Below are 21,945 nucleotides of genomic sequence, written 5' to 3'. Positions count from 1 at the left end.
AAGATGCAGACTGCATACTCAGTTTCACTATGACATAAGAAGCTATGATAAAGCAAAAGAAAATTTCTTACCCAAATGTCCTGCTTTTCACTAATTGGAAAATTTGAATACAAGTCTATCATCTCTGGTGTCCTGTACATTGGTGTTGTATTCCTGGTGATCTGCAGAAGATAGAATTTCTTGAATCAGAAACTAGAATAAGCTTTAATGACATCCAACCACAGAAACAGAAAGCTGTCTTTGCAGAATGGACAGCAATCTTTGATAATTAATTTCAGAAACTCTTGTCCATACAGAAGCCATCAACTGAATCATGTTATAGTCACAAGGACTTTGATAACACTGTAATCTTCAAGAATATTTCCAAAATGCAAATATGTCAAGCTAAATCACTGTTCCACATTAGGAACATTATTCTCACCTCAAAGTAAAGAGCAAATGCATTTTGGAAAAATCAACAGCACATTTAATGCTGCCACTGTAGTCCTAGGAGCACAGTAATACTGCTTACTTAGGTCCTGCTCAGAAGACCTGCTATTTCTTCATAAATCATTTAACAGAAATTCAGAAGGTGAGAATCTCTTTGGCATAACCAATTTTCAACTTCCTGTTGACAGTGCAATTAGAAGAGGCTTTATTAATCAATCACTTCTATTTGCACACCAGACTGCAGAACGGACACTGTTCAAAATGAAGCAGTGCTTACAGACAGCTACAGAAAACAAGCTATGATTTTAACTGCAGGCAGTCTTTAAATTCTTGCAATGTGAATATAAAAACAGAACTTATGAACACAACTGTAGGAATCTTCATTTGTCTTAGAAGTTCCATGAATTAATAGCAGATTAATAGCAGATAACAGAATCAACTGTCAACATTAATTATTTAAAACAGTCTCACCTCTTCTTCAACCAGTGCTCTCTTTTGTGCAGACCAGCTGTAGTCAGGATAGTAAGTTACAGTTGTAGCACTACCAAAGTCACAAAGTTTAATCGTCCCTTGGTTACTAATTAGCAAGTTTTCCACCTTCAAAAAGAGGTAGAGCAATAAATTGAAGACATCACACTTCTGAACATCAAAATACATACTTTAAATACCAACTTATTTGTATACCGCAAATATAAAAAACACATATACAGAAAATACTTCACCCTAGCCCAGACTGTGCCTGTTTACAGTAAAACAAAGGTTTCAAACAGCACTACTCTGAAATACAGACAATTTTAAAAAGGAAACATCAAAAATGGTATAAGCAGTAAACATCCAAGAGAACAGGAAATAAAACCTGGGGAGAAAAAAAAATCATTTTATTAGTGCCCAAGGATAGGCCTGTTTTTTATATCATCACTTGCATAAGCAGTATCTTGAAATACGAGTGTTTTCATTCATAGAATTGAGCATTGCTAGCCCAACTGCCCTGGAGTGGAGGTTAGGACTGCTGTAGATACAAAATACAAAAGTTTCCAGCAGAGAAGCAGGCTGCTGGTAGACAGCCAGAATGATGCAGCCATGACCTCACGAGTAGACAGAAGCCAACAGTTTGAGGAACATGTGCTGCCTGAACAGTTCATCTTTATCCCTTCCCTTTCATAGTGCCTGAAAAATCCAACCTTCCTGGACTAAGTGACACTAGGAGGAAACTTAAAGAGAAGAGTAAATACTGGGCAGAAGTATCATGTGGTCATGTCCACAAAACAGCTAAGATACAAGTCATGAAAAGGGACCAATGTGCCTTTTAACTTTTTCAATATTATGATACCACTTTTCAGACAGATAGATCTATCCTTCCTTTCCTTTTGACACTACCGTATGTCTGGATGTCATTTTCCAAAACTTCAGTTTTCAGAACATCCCACTGACCTCCCTTAGACATGTCCAGCATAAAATTAATTATGACTACTCTGTAAAGAAAACATCTGTTTAAGTATCAATCTCAATAAGCAAGTTGAATTCCTTTGTTGGATAACCTTTGCTCACTTCTATATACAATGAAAATGGGAGGCAAGGACAGGGAGTAATTGCTTTAAACTTAAAGAAGGCAGATTTAGACTAGATATTAAGAAGAAATCTTTACTGTGGGGGTGACGAAGCAGTGGAACAGGTTGCCCAGAGAAGCTGTGGATGCCTCATCCCTGGGGGTGTTCAAGGCTAGGTTGAATGGGGCCCTGGGCAATCTGATCTAGTGGGTGGCACCCCTGACTATGGTTGGAAATGAAGATACCCCAGAGCAGGGTGATCTTTAAGGTTCCTTCCAACAAAAAACATTCAGTGATTCAACATCAAAACAAGTTTGAACACTAAAAATGGTTACAGTAACACTGGAGAAAAAAATCAAGATTTGGTGAACATGTACTGCATACTCTGCTGAAGGCTGCTAATAACTAAAAATGTTTCAGCTGATTATTCAGATTGTCTCTAATGGGATCCATGACCTGTGTTATGCAAGCCAGCTGTGTCCTGCAAGCCAAATCCTGTAAAGATCAAATTTAGACGATTAAAATATCACACAAAAACTGGTTGTTTACCACTCACTCTTTAACTAACTTGAACTTTCACAATTCAGTAACTAGCTGGGTTCTTCCAGTGCTGTATACACACATTTTAAGTGCAAACTTTGTCCAAAGGGATTCAGAATGTGTTACACTGAAAAGAGAAGGAAACCACAGGAAGACAGAAACAGCCACCACTATATGAAGTTGTTCTTTAAGCTATACTGCAGAAACTCCATGAATCCTACTATTTTCAGTCAAAATAGTGTAGACAATCTTTTTGGACTGCAGCCTATTACACCTCTCCCCAAAAACCAGACTACCATCTCAGATCTCATTTGAAGGTAGACTCAAAACTTTTAACTTAGTTTTGTGGTGCAGTGCAAGCCTGCTTTCCAGAAAGTGTAGAACAGTTAAGTGATCCCCATTTGACACTTGATTATAGTAAGGTTCCTGCCTATTGCAGCACGACTGTCATTTCATCTTGTTTTACAGCCTCTAAAATGAAACCAAGTTTCTGCCTCTTTCCTGATTTTTATCTGTGACAGAAATTTCCCTTGACAAGAAAAAAAGCAGACCTAATTACAGCATTGGCTCAGCTATAACACAATGAAGACCTTGTATGGAACTGGCTATGTAAGATATTGTGTATTTATTTGTAAATAGCTTTCCATCCCTTTTTGAGAGAAGAGTCTTTTTTTTACAAGCTTTTCTAGTGGCCGGTGCATAGAGATTTCTGCCAAGACTGCAATATCTTATTCTAGAAAGTATCACCAAAAAAGTTGCATCCCAGATTGTTTAAAATCTCTTATTTGCTATGACCTAGAAGCCTGTTTGTCAGTACTGAGAAAATCTCCTTGCCAAAACTACGGTTTGTAAGTCATAACTCTGGTTAATTTATTAAAAACAAAACTTTTAGACTAAGTTAACCAGCAAAAGATGTTATATGACTTTTTGTAACCTACCTGAGCTAGCTAATAGAAAAACATTAACACCACAAATATAAGGAAAAGATGCTCCTTGAAGAGATGCACGTCTTTCAGTGATGACCTTCATTAACATCCAGTAAGCTTGGCAAGGCAATACATACAAGCTCTATGCTCATGACTGTCCATTGCAATTGACCAACAGCCTTAAGAGTAATTCAGCCTTTACACTGTAACAGACCTTTAAATCTCTGTGGATTATAGGAGGCTTCTGTTTATGCATATGCTGCACAGCTCTGCAGGTTTGATAAAAGATCTTCAAAACTGTATCACAGGAGATGGGTCCTTTGGGTTCTACCTTCTTTAAGAATTCCACCAGCTGTCCTGTAGAAAGTCAGATAAATTCACAGAAAGCACACACAGAACAACAAAGTCTGAAAGCTTGTCACAAATAGATGGTCATCAAGGAAGGCCTACAGTCTCAAGCTATATTAGATAGATATTCCAGACACGGCAAATCCACACAGACTGCAGTGCCAAGGGAAATGACACTCTGGGGAAACACTGCTGCTGTTCCTTTCTGGATTAGTCTCAAATACAAAGAACTTCATGATAACCCCATATTTAAGAAGAGGTAAAACCATCGCTAAGAGCATAACAACTCTCATGAAAGAGGGATCTGAATTCTAGATTTAATGAGCTATGCTATATTTCGGAGGTTTTCAGAACTAAGCTGTGAAGCAACCTGTGCAAAACTGCTGTCAGAAGCAATGTCTGAGGCTTAGAGAAGAAGCGTTTACCTTTACACAACTCTGTAAGCAGAAGAAACTCTCCCTGTCCTGTGTCTGATTCTTCTTTTCCTATAGATGCAGCAGAGCAGAACTGGACAATGTTGGGATGGCCTGAAAGTTTTTTCTGGAGGTAATGTGTTCAAGGAAGAATACTGCCAAATATATCGATATTACTGTATACAGCAGTTCACAGACATCTCTTTTGAATGTTAGTTCAAAATCACAGAAGGCATTACAGCTGCACTTAAGACACTCAGCAGAACAAGTAAATCCATGTCTCAGCTGCAAAAATAGACTTCAAGGCAAGCCACTGAAGGTAACATAGCAAAAGTAAAAACATCATTGTGATTAAGGCTCCAAGGACATGGGACTTTGTAACAGTCTTAGATACTCCTCTTTTGATAATGACTGCAAAGCATTAACAGAATGTCAGGGACATATTTTAATAATCAGCTGCTTCTCTAGCCTGCTTATCAATAACAGGCTATTGTATTAACACCTGCCTCTACAAAGCAAGTATTAAGTCCACAATGCTTAATTTTAAGTCAGTACAATAAAGTTCAAAGTAAATAAAAGTTCTAAATGACTGGGGAGCTTACCTTCTTTTGAGTAATAACTCATACTAAAACCCTTGTCATTTTTTACTTACAGTTCAAAAATTCAAGATATCAGTTTTGAACTATTTGGACAGGAGAAAAACAAAAGCGATCTCAGTTCCTTCTAGTGGAGATTTACACTGCATTATGCCTATTTGTGTTGTTCCTGATGTGCTTCACCCCAGCCAAACACTGAGAATCATGGCTACGAGACAAACACAAATGATTTACAAGATGCATTCACCAAGTCTAAAAAGGAAAAAAAAAAAAAAAAAGGCAAAGACAACCTAAGAACAAAGGTGTAAAAACAAAAAGGACAAGTTAAATCCACCAATTTGGTATGAATCAAAAGTGCTTTTTTTTTAATCATGTGCATCTCTTCAGAGCCTTTTGCTAACTACTGTGAGTAGTTTCATTACATAGTTATATCTCAAAGTTAGCAACAGTTAAGCGCCTTTCCCATTGTAAGTATACTTCAATGAGTAAGCTGTGAAAAAAACATGCAAAAAATAATCACTTACTCCTGGCAAGATGTGGTCAGAGTAGCTAGAAATTGCATAGTGTTAGTGTATTAAGCTCTCTGCAAGTGTATTTTTTTCAGCAAACTGTGTCCAATTTACATTTTTGACAAACATTTCAACAGTTACCCAAAAAAACATCTCAGTAGCTTAACTTAAGATCAGCGAATTTGCAAGGTAACTCAAAAAGCAACTAAATACGCACATAGTAGCCAAAAACAAGAAGCATGCCACAGCTGTTCAATGACTCTTGAAACAAATGTAAGGGTATTAGAGATGCTGGGATACAGTATCAAGTCTTCTAAAGCCAAAGACTGAGCACATTACCTGAACTGAGAAATAAAACATGAGAGATTGAATACTATACCCTACCACCTGACATCATTGGAGGTGAAAAGGACAAACACACTGACGGTTCTGCTCGTTTCTGCTCCACAGATTCTATTGAAATTCCTTCCTTGAAATTCACTATTACTTTTTTTTTTCTGCACCTGATGCAGAAATTAAGATAGATTGACAGTAAAAGCAAGATTTTGAGTAGTCAAAAAGGCAGTAAATCCAGTGCATATGAGGAAGTATCATTAAGATTTAAATATCATCTTGAAGGTCATGAAATGACTTTCATGCTCTCTTCATGTGGTAAGAGGACCACAAGAATGCCCAAATAGGAGTTTCATTACTTGGTAGACAGAGTACATGGAGAAGTCTATACCATCTAGTAAAATTATCTGTGCACATTAAATTCCTGCAATTTGAGGAACTGAGCTTGTTGGAATGTCAGTGCCAGAATCATGTCAAACCAGGAACTCAGATCTTCCTCAAATGTCAGTCCTCTTAACCAGCATAACGCATGAAAGGAGACAAATCTGTAGACCAGTCAATTTCTCAGAAATGTTTCACACCAAGCAATTAAATCAAAAACATTTACATACATTCAGAAAAGGATACCATGAAACAAACTTCCTGAATGATGGCTTTATTCTTTTCTTCCTCATTAGACAACAACCTCTGTCAGAAAAAAAAAAACATATTTTTGAAGATACAACTATTAAAAGTTACAGAAAAACAATGCATGCTGTTTTTATGTATTTTATTTTTTAGAACACAAAGGATAAGCTAGAGTCAAAGCCTTAAGGAACTGCAATGTGGCAGTAAACAGAGCAGGGTTTTTGCACATTTGGACATAATGTGCCAAACGTAATGGTCAATTTTCCAACTACCTGTACTGATCATGTTTAGGTACAAATAAGCAGTAGTAACCTCTGACACTTGTAAGCAAACTGCTCTGACAGTCTTTTGCTGTATACAGCACTAAAGTCTCCTGCTTCCAGCACTGTGTACTGACAAGTAAAGGTTCATCTTACATCTCAAGAAAGTAAGAACAATCTTTACTACACCTTAATCAGACAAGTTTTTGTCCAAAGATGTAGCTCAACTTCTAGGTTTCTGAGTAATAAGCAACAAAAACAAGAACTGCTATTTTGGACTTGGAGTCAACATTTGAATAGGACTAACATGAGCATTTGCTACTACTAGTTCAACAAAACTGCAGAAGTACAGTAATGGTTCACTTTTTTTAGCCTATATTTAAATGAGGCTACTTCTACATGACATTTTGAATGTCATGACCACATACTACAGTAACAAAGCACGCAACTGAAGTATGCTTTATGGTCACAAGTTTTGTTATTGTAGGATGTGGTATGGAAAAAAAACAGAGAAAGTCATTTTCAGTTGTGTAATGCCATTTTACTGCTCCCAGCTCTTGTACTACTACCCTTTTCCCGTTCGTCCCCAAGATAGAGATCTCCTTTCTGATATAGCCACAGAACATCCCTACTCCAAAAATGAGGTCATTTTGTAGGAAACACAAGTGACAAGTGTGGTTTTCTCCAGCAACGTATGACAGAGTAACTGATTTCATTTTATTGTCCTCCCCACAATACTTGTTTGTTAGCTGGCAAATGATTATTTTAAGCCTTCAGAACATTAGAATCCAGAGGAGCATCTCTGAAAAGTGCACCGCTGAATGGGTCAAAGTATGGAGTATTTTAAACATTTTTATTTTAATATGAAAATGTTCCAGGTTCTTTACATCCATGCAACAAAACCCCAGGGCAGAGTCATGAACTTCTGCATTAGGCACATATAAAATAAGGCACACAGCACTAGTACCTAATACAGCAACTCCTATTTTTGTTATTTAAGTATAAAACGCAGGGTTCTAAGACTAATGACAGTTCTAAATATGGGTATAGTGCAGTGCAAACACCACAGTATCACTCTGGATTTCTCCAAACGCCTTGTTCAGTGGAGTATATAAAGAAATAACTATCATGCTAAAGTATTAGGGAAAGATGGACATTGCAAACCTGCAGTTAAATAAATCCATTTTACCTTTAAAGCATATTCTTTGCCACTTCCAAGATCCTGAGCTTCATAGACAAAAGCAAAACCACCTGCAAGACAAAGACACTAAGTCAGTTTTAATTTTCAGCATTCAGACAAACCAATCTTTAAATTCATGCGTTAGCCTTGTTAGAATAAAGAAGCTTTACAGAATGTAAGTATACGTATATTCTGGTGCCAATAGTATATGTAAGCTACATCGAGCTGATATATTATTGACAGTACTTGCTTTGTTTTGCACGTGTCTTTTGCCCCACCAGCTTTGTAACTGTTCTGTTTTGTTAGCCTGCACATGCAGATTTTTTTTGAAATGCAAGCACGTATAAAACCAACATCTGCTACAGCCTATATACTGAATGATTTTAATTAAACCATTCTTGTTTGCTTATTGATTTTACTATTAGTCTTACCATAAAAAAAACAATAACCAAGGGAGTTACAAATTTAAAATACAAATCTCTTTGTATGTTTAGGATAACTACCACTCCTTAGGGTTCATATTAAAAGCCCGAAGCATTTTCAAGCACTGAGGCACACACTTCCACTACCACATAAAGTATGATGTTGTCACAGATCTGACATTTAATCATTCCTTATACCATTTCTATTTCTTGTGTGAATACCTTCCTTGTGGTTACATCAACAGTATGGTTGCACATTTGCTCTCCACCTATTGCAGCAAAAGCCTGGTGGACTAACAGTAAGTGACAAACTTGAACTGCGTTGCCTTTCTACACCATTAGTATAAATTCTGTTCTCATTCAACTACGTAGTGATGTCCTCTCTAGAAGTAATTTGGAAAATAAGCACAGATGTCTGTGACCTAGAAAATTTCACTGGTCAAAAGGTCTAAGAGAACAGGATAAGGAATAAAAACGTCAGGCAAGAAACAAGCTGACAAGGCACTTTTTAAAAGATGCATGATCCAAATCACTAGTTATACTAGCACCCGGTACCTTTTCTCTGTGGATGATGAACGTTAACATGAGGCTGAAGCGAACACTTATGTGCCTCATGCAATTCAATGAGATTTAGGGTTTTCAAGAAGGACCCTCAAAAGTGTCACATGACAATCAGCCATCACATGTTCTCACTCTTTAAACTCCACAACTCCCAGATGTTACCACCAGCATATCCTGTTACTGTGCCATAAGCATCAACAGCGAGATCTGAATGAATGACAAGCTCCCTGATACCAAGTTCTTTTACAGTATTATTTTATAGAGAAACAACAAAACCAAAACCCCAGTAGCACAGAGAACAAGATAAAGAGTAACTACAGCACTGAAGAGGAGTCAAAGTGTCAGTGGTATCAAAGAGGATATACACTGCCCCCTGCTAGAGTACTTCAGTCCTCCCTTACAGGCCTGCTTTGTGTTAATCCATTTACTTTAATTCTTTTTCTAAGAGCAGGTTTGGTGTTTTCCACATGCCCTCAGTACAAGTGTTCTGGCTGGCAACTACAATCACACAGCTGAATTTGGGGTGCTGACAGGGCATGAGCTGGAGACAGAATGAAGTGCACACCACCATCGAGTCCTACCTGAAGAGGTTTTGGCTCCTTTCTGAAGGAGAACACAAGCAATAAAACCAAAGTTCTTGACAGTGCTGATCAGCTATGACTACTGCTTACAGATCTCATAGCACTAGTGAAACAAGCAAGGTAATCCACTGCCCATCCCTGGACTGAAGCTAGGTGTTGGGAAGCCGTAGTCCATGACTGGTCTTCCCAACCAGTTCCCTGATCACAGCAAGAGGTACGACCCAGGGTTCAGAGCCCACCGTTGCAGTCAGTAGGCCATGTACACCAGGCACCATAACACAGTGGTACTGCCCCCACATCTCTCTTCTACACAGACCTCACAGGCTTTCAGCACAGGGAAAGTACTGCTGGACCTGCAGAAGAAAGTCTTTGCATGCGTCTTGATAGATATCTCTGGTTTTATTCTAATAGTCCTCTAAACTGCACATAGAAAAAAAAAATATGTCTTTTAGTTTACAAAGCTGGGGGCTTCTGTTAGCACATGTTTCTACTATAAAAAGTTACCACACAGTTTTGTGGACAGCACTCAAGTGCCAAATGGTGACAGTGGCACCCCAGGTGACTGGACAGTTATTCTGCATGCTCAGCTGCACTGGATACACTGGCAAGGGTTCTCTGAGTGCTGAAATGGGTAAGTCCAAATGTATTTCAAGCACACACCTTGCTAATACTGCCACAAACATCCATGTCCACACATCTACAGAGACGCACTCCAAAATACAGCTATGCTGTGTGATGCTGTTGAAATTTGTCTTTTCTGAAGAAAAATCTCCACAGAAGTGATGATCATACAGCCTTCCCAAAACTCTAGACATTCACAGATGCCCTAAAATCTTCAGCACACAGATCTTGAAATTCTTGCCTAAAAACTTAACACTTATGAAGACTACAGAAGTTCGGTGCTTGATGAAAAAGCCTATTTGTTAGCAATAAGAACCACAATGTTACAAATAACTTAGTGAAAGGCTTCTCAAGTTTAAGTAATTTTTGCTGCATTTCAGTTAATTTCCCTTCCAACCAAAAATTAATTTCACTTCTCTTAGTTGCTAGGTAGGAATCTGAACATATTTCATATTTAGCTGAATAATGACCAGCATACTGGTAGTAAGTTTCAGCTGAAGTCACTGAAAATCAGAAGTTTTCAGTTTGGACTAGAAGTACAAGAGATTATTTTGAGCAATTATTTGAAATAATATTTTTTTCTTATCAACCAAAGTTAATTCAAGCTCTATTTAGTTTGAGGTGTAGATATTTGACTTTAAGTGAAAAATAACTGATATGATGTGGAATTTTGGCAAAATCTGCCCACGCAGTATCCAAACTCAGATTTTACTGAAGCCCAAAAAACCTGGTAAGACTGATTTTTAGCTACTTAATTTCCGAATTACCATATCTTCAAAGCATGGGCTAACAAACCAAAAAGTAGAGTCTAATGCCATTCCAATGGCGCTGTGTCTTACCAGAGCTTCAAGTGATAGCTATGCAGCTGGATCTCACAATTTATACAGAGGTACTGGAACAGTAAATTGAAAGAAGCAACTTGATTAAAATATTGATAGTTTCAGGGTATACAAATAGTTTAAAGAAAACACTTATTTCAGTGATTGTACCATAAAATCAAGTACACCGATGCTAAATACATTAAGTACATTGCACTTTTCATAATCCCAAACAAAAGCTAGTCAGCTGGTGTTATGCTTGGTTAAATTCTCTCTTTATTGTTCCCATTTTGTAAATAAATTACCTTTCACTGCTGCAGTGATTAATCTGAACCTTTACAGCCATATGCCTGTCAAACACTGATTTTAAGTTTCTCATTCTGTTATTTTATTCAGTTTTACCTGAACACAGTTTGGTTCCATACAGTATTATCCATCCACTACTACTGCAGTAGTACACCCAATACTAATTTTAAGTCTATAGATTTTCTGGGAAACAAAAAGCCCAGTGAGAAGTTGTGAAGCTACTGATTTACTTGGTCTAGCCACCTATTATTGATAAAAGCAATTATTTTCAAAAGAGACAAAACGTGTCCTACAGCTTCATTATTAAGAACAGTTTTATTTAGAATTTGATACTAGCTTCCTTGTAGAGCTGGCCTGTTCAAGCAGTTTAAACATACCCTGAATAGAAACAACTTCACTGGCAAAATTTCTTTGCCATGACCAACACAGTAAGTAAAATAATTTGCAAAAATAATAATAATAAATAAAGTTTCATCTGTATAGTGCTTTTACCCTGCCCTGCTGGGCAGCTGAACTTCCCCACAACTGCCTTCTCCCTCCCTCCTCAAAGGGAAAGGGGAAGAAAATACGATGGAAAAGGCTCAGAGGTTGAGATAAGGACAGGCAGATCGCTCAACAACTATAGCAGACTAGAGCAGTGAGAACTAAAAGCAAACCAAAAAACACCTTCCCTCCATCCACCCTCCTCCACCTCTTGCCCTGGGAAATGTGGGCTGTGGTCATTCCCTGATGCTTCTTCGTCTCTGCGGCTCCCTCACGGTCCCTCCCTGCCCCTGCTCCCCATGGGGTCCCTCCCACGGGATGCCGTCCTTCCCGACCTGAGCCTGCGGGGGCTGCCCACAGGCAGCAGCTCTCCAGGAACTGCTCCCACATGGCTCCGTGCCACGGGCTCCATCCAGCCCCCAGGAGCAAACTGCTCCAGCACGGGTCCCCCACGAGCGGCAGCTCCCCACAGCCCCCCTGCTCCTGCGTGGGCTCCTCTCCACGGGCTGCAGCTGTGGCCCGGGGCCTGCTCCTGCGGGGGCTCTCCATGGGCCGCAGCCTCCTCCAGGCCACCTCCACCTGCTCCAGCGGGGGCTCCTCCACGGGCTGCAGCGTGGAGATCTGCTCCATGTGGGACCCATGGGCTGCAGGGGGACAGCCTGCTCCACCAGGGGCCTCTCCCTGCACAGGCTGCAGGGGAACTGCTGCTGCCTGCCTGGAGCACCTCCTGCCCTCCTGCTGCACTCCCCTGGGGGCTGCAGGGCTGCTTCTCTCACATTTTCTCACTCCTCTCTCCCAGCTGCTGTTCCACAGCAGGTTTTTTTTTTTCTCTGTAAGGGCTTCTGTTCTCCCAAAGGCACAAACAACATCACTCCATGGCTCAGCTCTGGCCAGCAGCTTTTGGAGCTGTCTGGCTTTGCTCTGACATGGGGCAGCTGCTGCTGGGCTTTGCTCAAGAGGCCACCCCTGCAGTCACCCTGCTACCAAACCCTTGAAAAAAAAAAAAAAAAAAAAGGATAAATTCCACCCCTTGCCTTTATGAAAAGCATATCTAAGAGTGATCACAATACACTCATACTTCACAATCAATCTTCATGAAGTTCACACACATCAAAAAGAATTCCCCACACTGAAATAAACATAACATCATCACAACACCGACAAAGTGGACAATTTACACACACTCCACCCCTCGTCCTTTCAGCACAGTACTGCAACATTCTTCACAATTACTACTTAAATTCTTCTCAACTATTACATTAATAAACAACATCCAGTCCATGTTTTGCCCATTACTTCTCTCAGTTATCATCCCAAACTCCTGGAGCCGCACATTTGGAGCCTTTTTGGGCACCAAAAAGGCCTGTGGAGGTTTTACCCTGCTGAGCAGCTGAACTCCACCACAACCACTCTCTCACTCCCCCTCCTCAAAGAAAATGGGGGAGAAAACAGGATGGGAAGGGCTCAGGGGTTGAGACAAGGACGGGGAGAACACTCACCACTGATCTTCATGTGGCAAACAATACAACCTATTTAACTATATCCACACCAAGGATTTCACTGTCAGGCGTGTCAGTCAAGGACTATGCCTCTACACCAACATACCTGTATAAGCAAACACCTCCACTGCCGAACAGCTGATGCAAACAAGGAAATGAAAGTTAAGAATAGAAGGACTACTTCAGTTTCTTTCCTAGGGGTGCAGAAAGTACTTTTATTTTGGGCGGTTTCACTCATCATTTCCACTCCTGCAAACATATGTAGATATTTTTTTAAGCCAGTTTTCTGAGGCTTTTCATATCAGCAAAATAATTCTAGGATTTCTCCATACATGTTACCTGTGTGTACGTGTATATATATATATATATATATATATATATATAAACACACACACACACCCAAGCTCTTGCCCCAAGGAACAAAATTTACAGTCTTGAAGCATTTCATAGTCCCATTTCTAGAATGCAGCCAAAGCTTCCAAAAGTTCTCAGATCATTTTGTCAGAGAAACCATGACAGAACAAAACTGGTTTTCTTCATCTTCTGTAAGCACAAACTGAGTTGTATGAGGTAAGCTACACAAAGCACTATGCCAACTCGTGAAAACAGAGTAGCCAAGTGCAACAGACAGTCCTGGAACCAGCCTGCTTCATGCACCACAACCAGAGCACAAAGTGTACCAGCCTCACCTCCCCAGTGCACATTATCACTGCCTTTTGACTTCCTTTGCTTTGGGAACTAGCCTCACCTCACTTGTGTTAGTAGTTAGCACTCTGTACCTGTCCTTACACCACCACAGCCCCCCTGCAATGCTGCTGCCAGTTTTTCCATCATCTTCTCATACAGCTGAGAAGACCTTTTCTTTTAAAGCAGAGATCTGCTTTCTCCCCCAAGTTAAACCTTGGCACCTCATGATATCAAATAAGTTCACTGCACTACAAACCTACACGATGTAAAACTGTTCTTTTTGATCAGGTTTTTGTTTTTCCTACCCTCACTGATCTTCAGAGAGACCATTTCAGTGAAATGACTGCTCCGCTACTTGGTGGCTAGGGCAGCATGAAATCTAAAGGGATATCAACCACAGCATAAAACTGCATGCCGCTGTAATGCCTTGCTTCCTTACACGCTTAACTAGTCATGAGAAAGCGATGACGTGAATAACTTCCTGTTTTTAAGTACTTGGTATGACTTGTCCGCTCCCCTCCCAAATACTGACCAAATTTCTTTCTACCTCCGTTCTGGGTTGCTCATATTTTGATTACAGCTCAATTGAAACACCCTAATTGTAGCGTGGGCTACAAGCTACATTGCACCCTACCTTAAAGTGGGCAGAGGCTTTTCTAAAGGAGCACAAGCAACACCCTAGATCAAAAAGGGAGAGGTATTATGTTATCGTTGCCAAGCATTGATAAGCATTTTTCCTTCAAGTCCAGTCATAAGTCTGTGTTAACTGCAAAGTCCTAGTAACATGAAGAAACAACCCCAGAGATGAAGTATGCTGAAAGATCTGGAGTTTTTCCCCAGAGCCTTGAGACCTGGGGAAGTAGAACACTGAAACATTCATTGCTCCCCTGCAAGTATGAACTGTTATACCTAAGAAACACAAGCTTTGAACAACAAACAGTATTGCTCTGCTTCACGCTAGAAAATCCTCTCTACAATTGCACTAAAGGGAACGAGAAAGCTACTAGGTCAGGGTGCTTTGGCCCTTCCTGAGCAAGTCTGACTTTGTTTCCTGCTGCTGAGAAGTCTGCCTCACATGGTTTGAGGAATTGTCAGTTCATTCTTTACTTTGCGTCTGTTGCAACTTCCCTTTGACATGATGTGAGCTCTCCTCCCTTCATAGTAAATCCATCCATCTGCCAGCAAATCAAACTAAACATATTCCCCAAAACAGACTAAGTGTTCATTGTGACTCTGCTGCCCCGGGGTTTATGAATTATACCTGTCCAGCATTTAACTACATCACCACCCCTCTCCACTCTGAGGGCGGTGAGGCCCTGGCACAGGTTGCCAGAGAAGCTGTGGATGCCCCATCCCTGGAGGTGCTCAAGGCCAGGCTGGATGGGGCTTTGGGCAACCTGATCCAGTGGGTGGCATCCCACCTATGGCAGGGGGGTTGGAACTGTGGGATCTTTAGTATGCCTTCCAACCTGAGACATTCTGTGATTCACCGTATTGTGAATCCAGGAGTTGCAGAGACCATAAAACCATACCTATGAACTTGGAGAATTGTAGTTCTGCCTGTTTGCTTCCAAAATATTTATTGCATAAATTCAAAGATCGAAGTAGACTTTTTCACAATGCTTTAACAAAAGATACAACTTTTATTTTGTCACAGTACTGCTTTGAACAAGTCACATACATGACTTCAGCTCATGACAGCTTGTTGAACTCAGAAGAAATTAAGACCCATAGTATGTATTGCTACTTTTTTAATTAAGGAATGGTTCTTTCTTCATAGTGATTTTTTTTTAACTCAGATCAAAGTTTCAGTGATGCAGAACTTGTGTCACCATGGTCTTATTCTTCTGCCCATGCTTGTTGCTCAAAGAAAACTTAATATATTGTTAGCCATAAATGGTTGCTAAACACACGCTTCAGAATTTGCTAGTTCCCTGCTCCTCACAGAACTGCATACCTTTTTTATTCTCAGTTTTTCAGTCTCATACGTAAAACAAGCAACAAAAACATTTTAAAGTCGTTAAGTGTACAACAAGGAAACAAATACTTTTCCCTTAAATCCAGATAATTAAAAAAAAAAAAAAAAAAAAAAAAACACTGATGAGATATTTCAGGGAATTTCCTTCCATACAACTCAGTCATGATCTCCTTGGCTTTTTCCAGCACATGGGAAATCTACCACAATGTGAAGCTTCATTCCAGCGGCAACACAGCTGGACAAGCATATCACAGGGGAGATCTTATTTACAAAATGCTGCAGTGTTGAGAGGAAAACTCTGCGTTAAAAAGAACAAGGAGTAGTATTAATACCAGCCCATATCAAAAAGCCTTAAAGACTTGCATGTGCAGGAAGTCACATTCCTGACCTCCACTGGAGGAAAAAAAAACTGCACATCTCCTCTCAAAGTGTTCCTTTCTAATCTGATGGGCAAGTATTAGTAAAACTTAATGTCTTTGCCTTCTCATCACAGCATCTGGAAGAAACATTAGGCTAAATGGGCATTTAGTCTTGGTGTGTTATAAACTTGTAGTTTATCGAAAGCGTTGAGAGTTCCGTTGCTTTGCCTAGTACCTCCGTACAGTGTGAGAAGCATTTTTCTGCAGCTTCTCTCAGCTATCCCGTACACAGATCAGTACTACAGTCTGCACATTTCACAAAGAGGAGCCGTGCACCCCTCAACCTGCTCATTAGGCCATTAACAGGAACAGTGAACGCTCCACCTTCACTGACTGTCCACTAGTGGATATAAAATCCCCGATTCTTAGGCAAGAGAACTTCATATGCACAGAAACCCCAATTCCATCATTTATACTTAGCTTTTGCTCCTCATCTGTCAGACTAAAGGGTACCTGGCTAACGCAACAACACAAGTTTCAAACACATTTCAATTAACCTACACAAGCAGGCTGCATGTGTCTCAACAGACTTTGAAGACCAAGTGCTGCTAATTCCATGCCATCAGCTCCTCCCAGTGACAAAACCTCGAGCTGCTTTATGTGAAATCTTTAAGTCTGAACCAAGATACCACTGCCCCAGTTCGTGTAGAAATCAACAACTTAATCTATACTTCACAGAAGAGCAATTACACTCTCAAGAGTAAAGAGAAAACCATAAGGGTTAATCAATCCACAGCTGAATTACCTGTTGACAAAGACAAAAGCTCTATTTAAACAGTAATTATGGCATAAAATCATTTTCTTGATGCAATTATCTCTAGCACAGGTTTCAAAAAAAACAGTATCTCAAATACAAAGCATTTTAAAATAAGTCATAGAAAGCACTAATAGAGGCCTATTTTCTCTCTGATTTATCTCACTTATCTTACCAGAAGAATCCTCAGAACTTCTTGAAGATTAATTTTCCATTAGTGCGATCTGTTACAGAAAATTTAACCAAGCTGAAATAGTAATTATGAAATTATCAACAACAGTGCCCTATTTAACCTGTAAAACTTGAGAGCAGTTCTCAAGAAGCAAATTAACATCTCACTAGCCATGAAGTATTTGTAGGAAAATTACATTATCTGCTGAGTGGCAGAAGGAACTACTAGTGAACTTGTCAAACAATTTTTAACACGCTATGAAAACCATTAAAAATGTTACCTGATTTAATCAAACACTTAACAAAACACTTGCAGGATAAGTATATATTTTTTTCAACCTTGCAAGAGATTGAAAGATATCAGGTTTTGTTTCATAGATCGGCTGAAGATTGATTGCTATTATGAGACACCCTCAAGTTCCCTATACTTACTGTATTTTCACTTTGTCAACGAGAGGTACAAATTCATGAACAGCTCTGTTTCTACTACCCTATGATACTTTATGACGCTAATCAACAGACTGTGTTCACATCAATTGAAATGCCACCACTAACTGCTTTTACAAAACAGACTCACTAGAAACATTCATGGAAGAACGTAATATTTAAAAAGTCTGCCATCTCTCAGGAGCAAGAATTAAGAAATTACTTTCTGAAGACTACTGCTCAGCCTGCTCAGGTCACCTGCTCCCTCCCACTCTTACAAGGTCGAAGTGCTGGCGTATCAATAGTCAGATCATTGGCTCAGCAGTCTCCATCCCTCAGCTATCCAGTACAGGCTGACACAAGGATCCTGAACAAAGGGGGAGGACACTCCAGAACACCAAACAAAGAAGCAAAGGTCAGCATAAAAAGATCGTACATGCTGTTCATGTGAACAGCAAGGGATCTGACCGATTGCAGCCTAAGCCACCATCACCTAACACCATTGATAGTTCTCTGTCTCATGTAGCTAGACTGCATGTGTGCAGACTCCCTGGTAAGGAAGAAGCCCACACAGTAAGGGAGACAAGTACAAAATACTTGCCTAGCAAGTGACTTATGCGCATACAAAAGAGAACAAAGTTGCCTTGACTCACCTTCGCTAACTAGGCGTGTAATCCAGTGTAAGGAGAACTTTGCAGTAGCATAAGCACCTAACTCGAAGACCCTGAAGAACCATGACAACTGCTGAACCCAGCAACACATGAAAGGCAAGCGGGGATTAAATGTAAAGGCACTGAACCATTTCCTCTAAAATTTCTTAGCTGCAGCGAGCAATTGAAACGCCAAAGCCGAAGACACAGCAGACTACTCCAGGAGCACTCGGTCCATCCTCTGAAACACTTAATCTGTTCATGCATCTGTTCATCCTCTGTTCGGAGGTCGTATCAGTGCAAGGGATCTCTGCCTGCCTGTCCTCCCCACACTTGTTCTCAGTCCTGCGGCAGCACACCACACTTTCAGTTAGCCCCATCCTGCTCCTAGGGCGGTATTTCTGCAAGATGAGTCAGGGAAACAGACCTGCACAACCTGTGTCGCTAGCGTCCCAGCTCAAAACACGGGCGCACACATATTTGCACCAACACGGACAGGCAGCACAACACTGATCTGGGAAGGGCTGCAGGGTGCGAGAACCACCAAACTTACCCTGCCTGCCACATGATACTTTACAACCCACAGACTGTGTTCACATCCATTAATAGCAAAGGAGACCATACGATCTTACAGAAGAGGCCATTTCTCCGCATTGGCAGTTCACACGCATCTCACCACAGATTTGCAATCTAAATGCAGAAAGCAGACCTTGAATTGTCGCAGGGAACCTGGCATGAAAGAACTCACTTGAAACGAACAGATTTTCAATTTGTTAAGCATTGAGAAGACTGCTCTTAAGAACACTTATACAAGCATTGCAAGAAGGTGTCAAGCACAGGTTCAGAGCTGAAGGAAGAACTGTATCAGCAGCAAATCAAGTGGTGAGTTTACAACAGAGACGTTCCTGTTTGCAGTCTGAAGACAGCAGAAGTGGCAGGAACTTTTAGGACACCCAATAGCTCCAAGCTCAACTGAATGAACTACATTTCATAACAAAAACCTTGTGGCTTTTTTGTGGGGTGGTTTTTTCAAACGTCTGTTCCAGGAACAGTACCAAGATGTTCAGGTGTCAGCACAGGTTCACTAGGCAAACTGCACTGAGGCAAATATTGAACATACCTAAGGGTTGTTTTAGGTCAGCTATGTTGGCTAGTCTCACTCCCAAGCATAAGCAATCTGTTGGAACCATTTCAATCAGTGAAAGGAAAAACAAGAAGTAAAGCCGTAACACTGAGACGAACAAGGAACACTCCGAACTCCGGTGACAAATAACTGCTTGAGAACACTAGACTTAAAGCACATCCCTGTTTGCTTTAACTCATCTAACTGGCATCCTTCCCCTGACATTTCAGAAGATCTGTGTTAGATCCTGGTGAACAGTGAGCCGCTGCCAAAGTGAAGTACGAAATACTCGCTTTACAACCAAGAACGAAGCGGCAGGTACTTCTCTTAGCAGTACTTCGCTGCCTGCCCGTCCTGTACTTTCTCTGGAAACTGTTATGATTAGTGCAGACCGGAGCGTCACGGTGACAGACAGTTTGTTTATTATTCACCTGGCAGGAGCTAACCTTTAAAGAATCCAAGTTTATTTCGTCCCTGGTGGCTATGAGATTTCAAAAAGCTACGCAGGAACAAATAATCACAGAATCACTCGGGTTGGAAGAGACCTCCGAGATCACCTGGCCCAACCACCCCCTGCCCCAGTGTCACCCACCAAACCCCGTCCCCAAGCACCACGTCCAGCCTCTCCTTGAGCACCCCCAGGGACGGTGACTCCACCACCTCCCTGGGCAACCCGTCCCAGTGCCCGACTGCTCCTTCTGGGAAGAAATGTCTCCTCATCCCCCCCCCGAGCCTCCCCCCGCGCCGATCCCCAGGCCCGGCCGTACCCTCGGCGATGACCCTGCGGACGCGCAGCCTCATGTCGCCCATCTCCACCGTCTGCCCCACGAAGTCGTTCTGGTCGCGGCTGGCGGCCCCCAGGGAGCCGGGCCCCGCCAGGAAGTCCAGGGCGGACTGCAGCAGCGACATGGCTGCGGCCGCCGCCGACCCCGCCGACGGCGGCCGGGAAGGGTCAGAAAGGGCTGGGGGAGAACGCGGCGGGAGGGAGGGCGGCGGCGGCGGGGGCCCGGGGGCGGCGGCGGCTCTGTGGAGCTACCGAGAGCGGCGGGAGGGGGGGCGGGGAGCCACCTCCTCAGCCACCGTACCCTCCGCTCCGGCCTGCTTCCGGGAGCGCTGCGTCACTTACGACGTCACGGCACCGCCCGGGATGGCGCCGCCTCCCCTCGGTGGGGCGAGGCCACGCCCACGAGGGGCGGGGCGCGGTTTCCCGCCCAGCCGATGGGCGGCCGTTGGGCGTGAGGCGGCGGGGGGGGAGGAGGGGGGGGCGTGTCGCACCCGTCGGATCCCAAACCCTGTCCCCAAGCACCACGTCCAGCCTCTCCTTGAGCACCCCCAGGGACGGTGACTCCACCACCTCCCTGGGCAACCCGTCCCAGTGCCTGACTGCGCTTTCTGAGGAGAAATGTCTCCTCATTTCCAACCCGAACCTCCCCTGGTGCAACTTGAGGCCATTCCCTCTGGTCCCATCACCAGTTACCTGTGAGGAGAGGCCGACCCCCAGCTCCCCACACCTTCCTTTCAGGCAGTTGTAGAGCAATGAGGTCTCCCCTGAGCCTCCTCTTCCCCAGACTAAACAACCCCAGCTCCCTCAGCGGCTGCTCGTATTCAGCTCCGTACACCTCATCCCATCATCCACATGCATGTCCCTCTTCAAAGACTCATTCATACCAGGCCACTGGAAAAGGAGCGGGATTGTTATGAGGAACCACAGAATCAATCCTTCTGCATTTGAAGGTTTGCATCTGATGTTAGCAACTTTCTCATTCCCAAAAAGGGGAACAGTGCCAGACGTGGAATATGAGGCAAATAAAATTCACACTTAGCTTACATGAAGACAGGCTTCTGCCTTATCTTCAGTAACAGACTGAATGACCTGGGTTAATGCCCTTTTTTTTAATATTTTTTTTCCAACTAGCTTTAATATAGGCCAGTTTCACTCCTAAGCCTCACATTTACCTCCGCACCAACCAAAGAGATGATCCAAAGGCTAGAAAAAACAGTAGAGGGTGACAAGACAGCAGAACTATTTCTTTCAGCAGCACTACAGGCTTATGCCTGCTTGAAATGCCCTTAGATGTTGCCTAAAAATCTTGTTTCTCTATCAGTGTGTACATACATTTTTAAAGTATAAAAGTGAGCAAATGAAATTCCATCAGGGAAAACTGACTTCATTTAAAATTATAAAACTATGCTAGAAGAGAGATTTGCTTTGACTGTTGCGAAAGGATCTTGGCACAAGGAGTGAATAATCCGAAATTTCAGTCAAAATATTGCACACAGACAGGCACCAAATGTGAGATCTGATACTAAAATCCCCCAATTTGTACAATTCCTCTGGTTCCTTCAAATTGCTCAGATGGCACAGTAACATCACAGTGGGAGTCCATCCCAAGAAAGATTGCAGGAGAGTGCATGTTACACGTGAAGGAATTCTAAGAAAAAAATGTAGGGCAAGAAGCAGGAGTGCTCTACTTGGAAAAAATCAGGATAGAGCTAGAACTCCAATTACTACAGTCATGGTAGGAGAGGTTTGAAATAAATGTTGTTTTCCTGGCCAAAATGTTGGAAGGAATACCAGGATATTTTACTGACCAGGGTAATATAGGGTAATATATACCAGGGTATTTTACTGTGTTTTTTAATATTTAGGACTATCCTCGAGAGGTCAAGCAGACCACCAAGTAGGATACGGTTTGAAATGTGTGCAGCTGCTTGAAAGCCTCTCTAGTAGTGGGGTT

At 41.8% G+C, this 21,945-nt stretch overlaps 1 protein-coding gene across 2 annotated transcripts in view; it reads right to left on the bottom strand.

Moving 5' to 3' along the window:
* The window catches only part of GAK (cyclin G associated kinase), a 78,458-nt gene extending 58,297 nt beyond the window's left edge, over positions 1 to 20,161 (bottom strand). Inside the window, exons 1-7 of one of the 2 annotated variants that reach the window (XM_035309531.1) lie at positions 19,975 to 20,161; positions 7,718 to 7,779; positions 6,269 to 6,328; positions 4,216 to 4,330; positions 3,657 to 3,799; positions 901 to 1,026; positions 72 to 161 (exon numbers count right to left, since the gene is read on the bottom strand). In XM_035309531.1, coding sequence (XP_035165422.1) covers positions 72 to 161; positions 901 to 1,026; positions 3,657 to 3,799; positions 4,216 to 4,330; positions 6,269 to 6,328; positions 7,718 to 7,779; positions 19,975 to 20,116 — 738 coding nt within the window. In that variant the 5' untranslated portion in view covers positions 20,117 to 20,161. The remainder of the gene's footprint in view (positions 1 to 71; positions 162 to 900; positions 1,027 to 3,656; positions 3,800 to 4,215; positions 4,331 to 6,268; positions 6,329 to 7,717; positions 7,780 to 19,974) is intronic. The other variant, XM_035309532.1, reaches the window with a different exon arrangement.
* Positions 20,162 to 21,945: the final 1,784 nt, after the last annotated feature.

The sequence above is a fragment of the Oxyura jamaicensis genome, chromosome Z, assembly GCF_011077185.1.
Source record: "Oxyura jamaicensis isolate SHBP4307 breed ruddy duck chromosome Z, BPBGC_Ojam_1.0, whole genome shotgun sequence".
In the NCBI taxonomy this organism is placed as follows: Eukaryota; Metazoa; Chordata; class Aves; order Anseriformes; family Anatidae; genus Oxyura; species Oxyura jamaicensis.
Note: the sequence above shows the minus strand (reverse complement) of the source record. Positions and strands in the feature narration are given on the sequence as shown.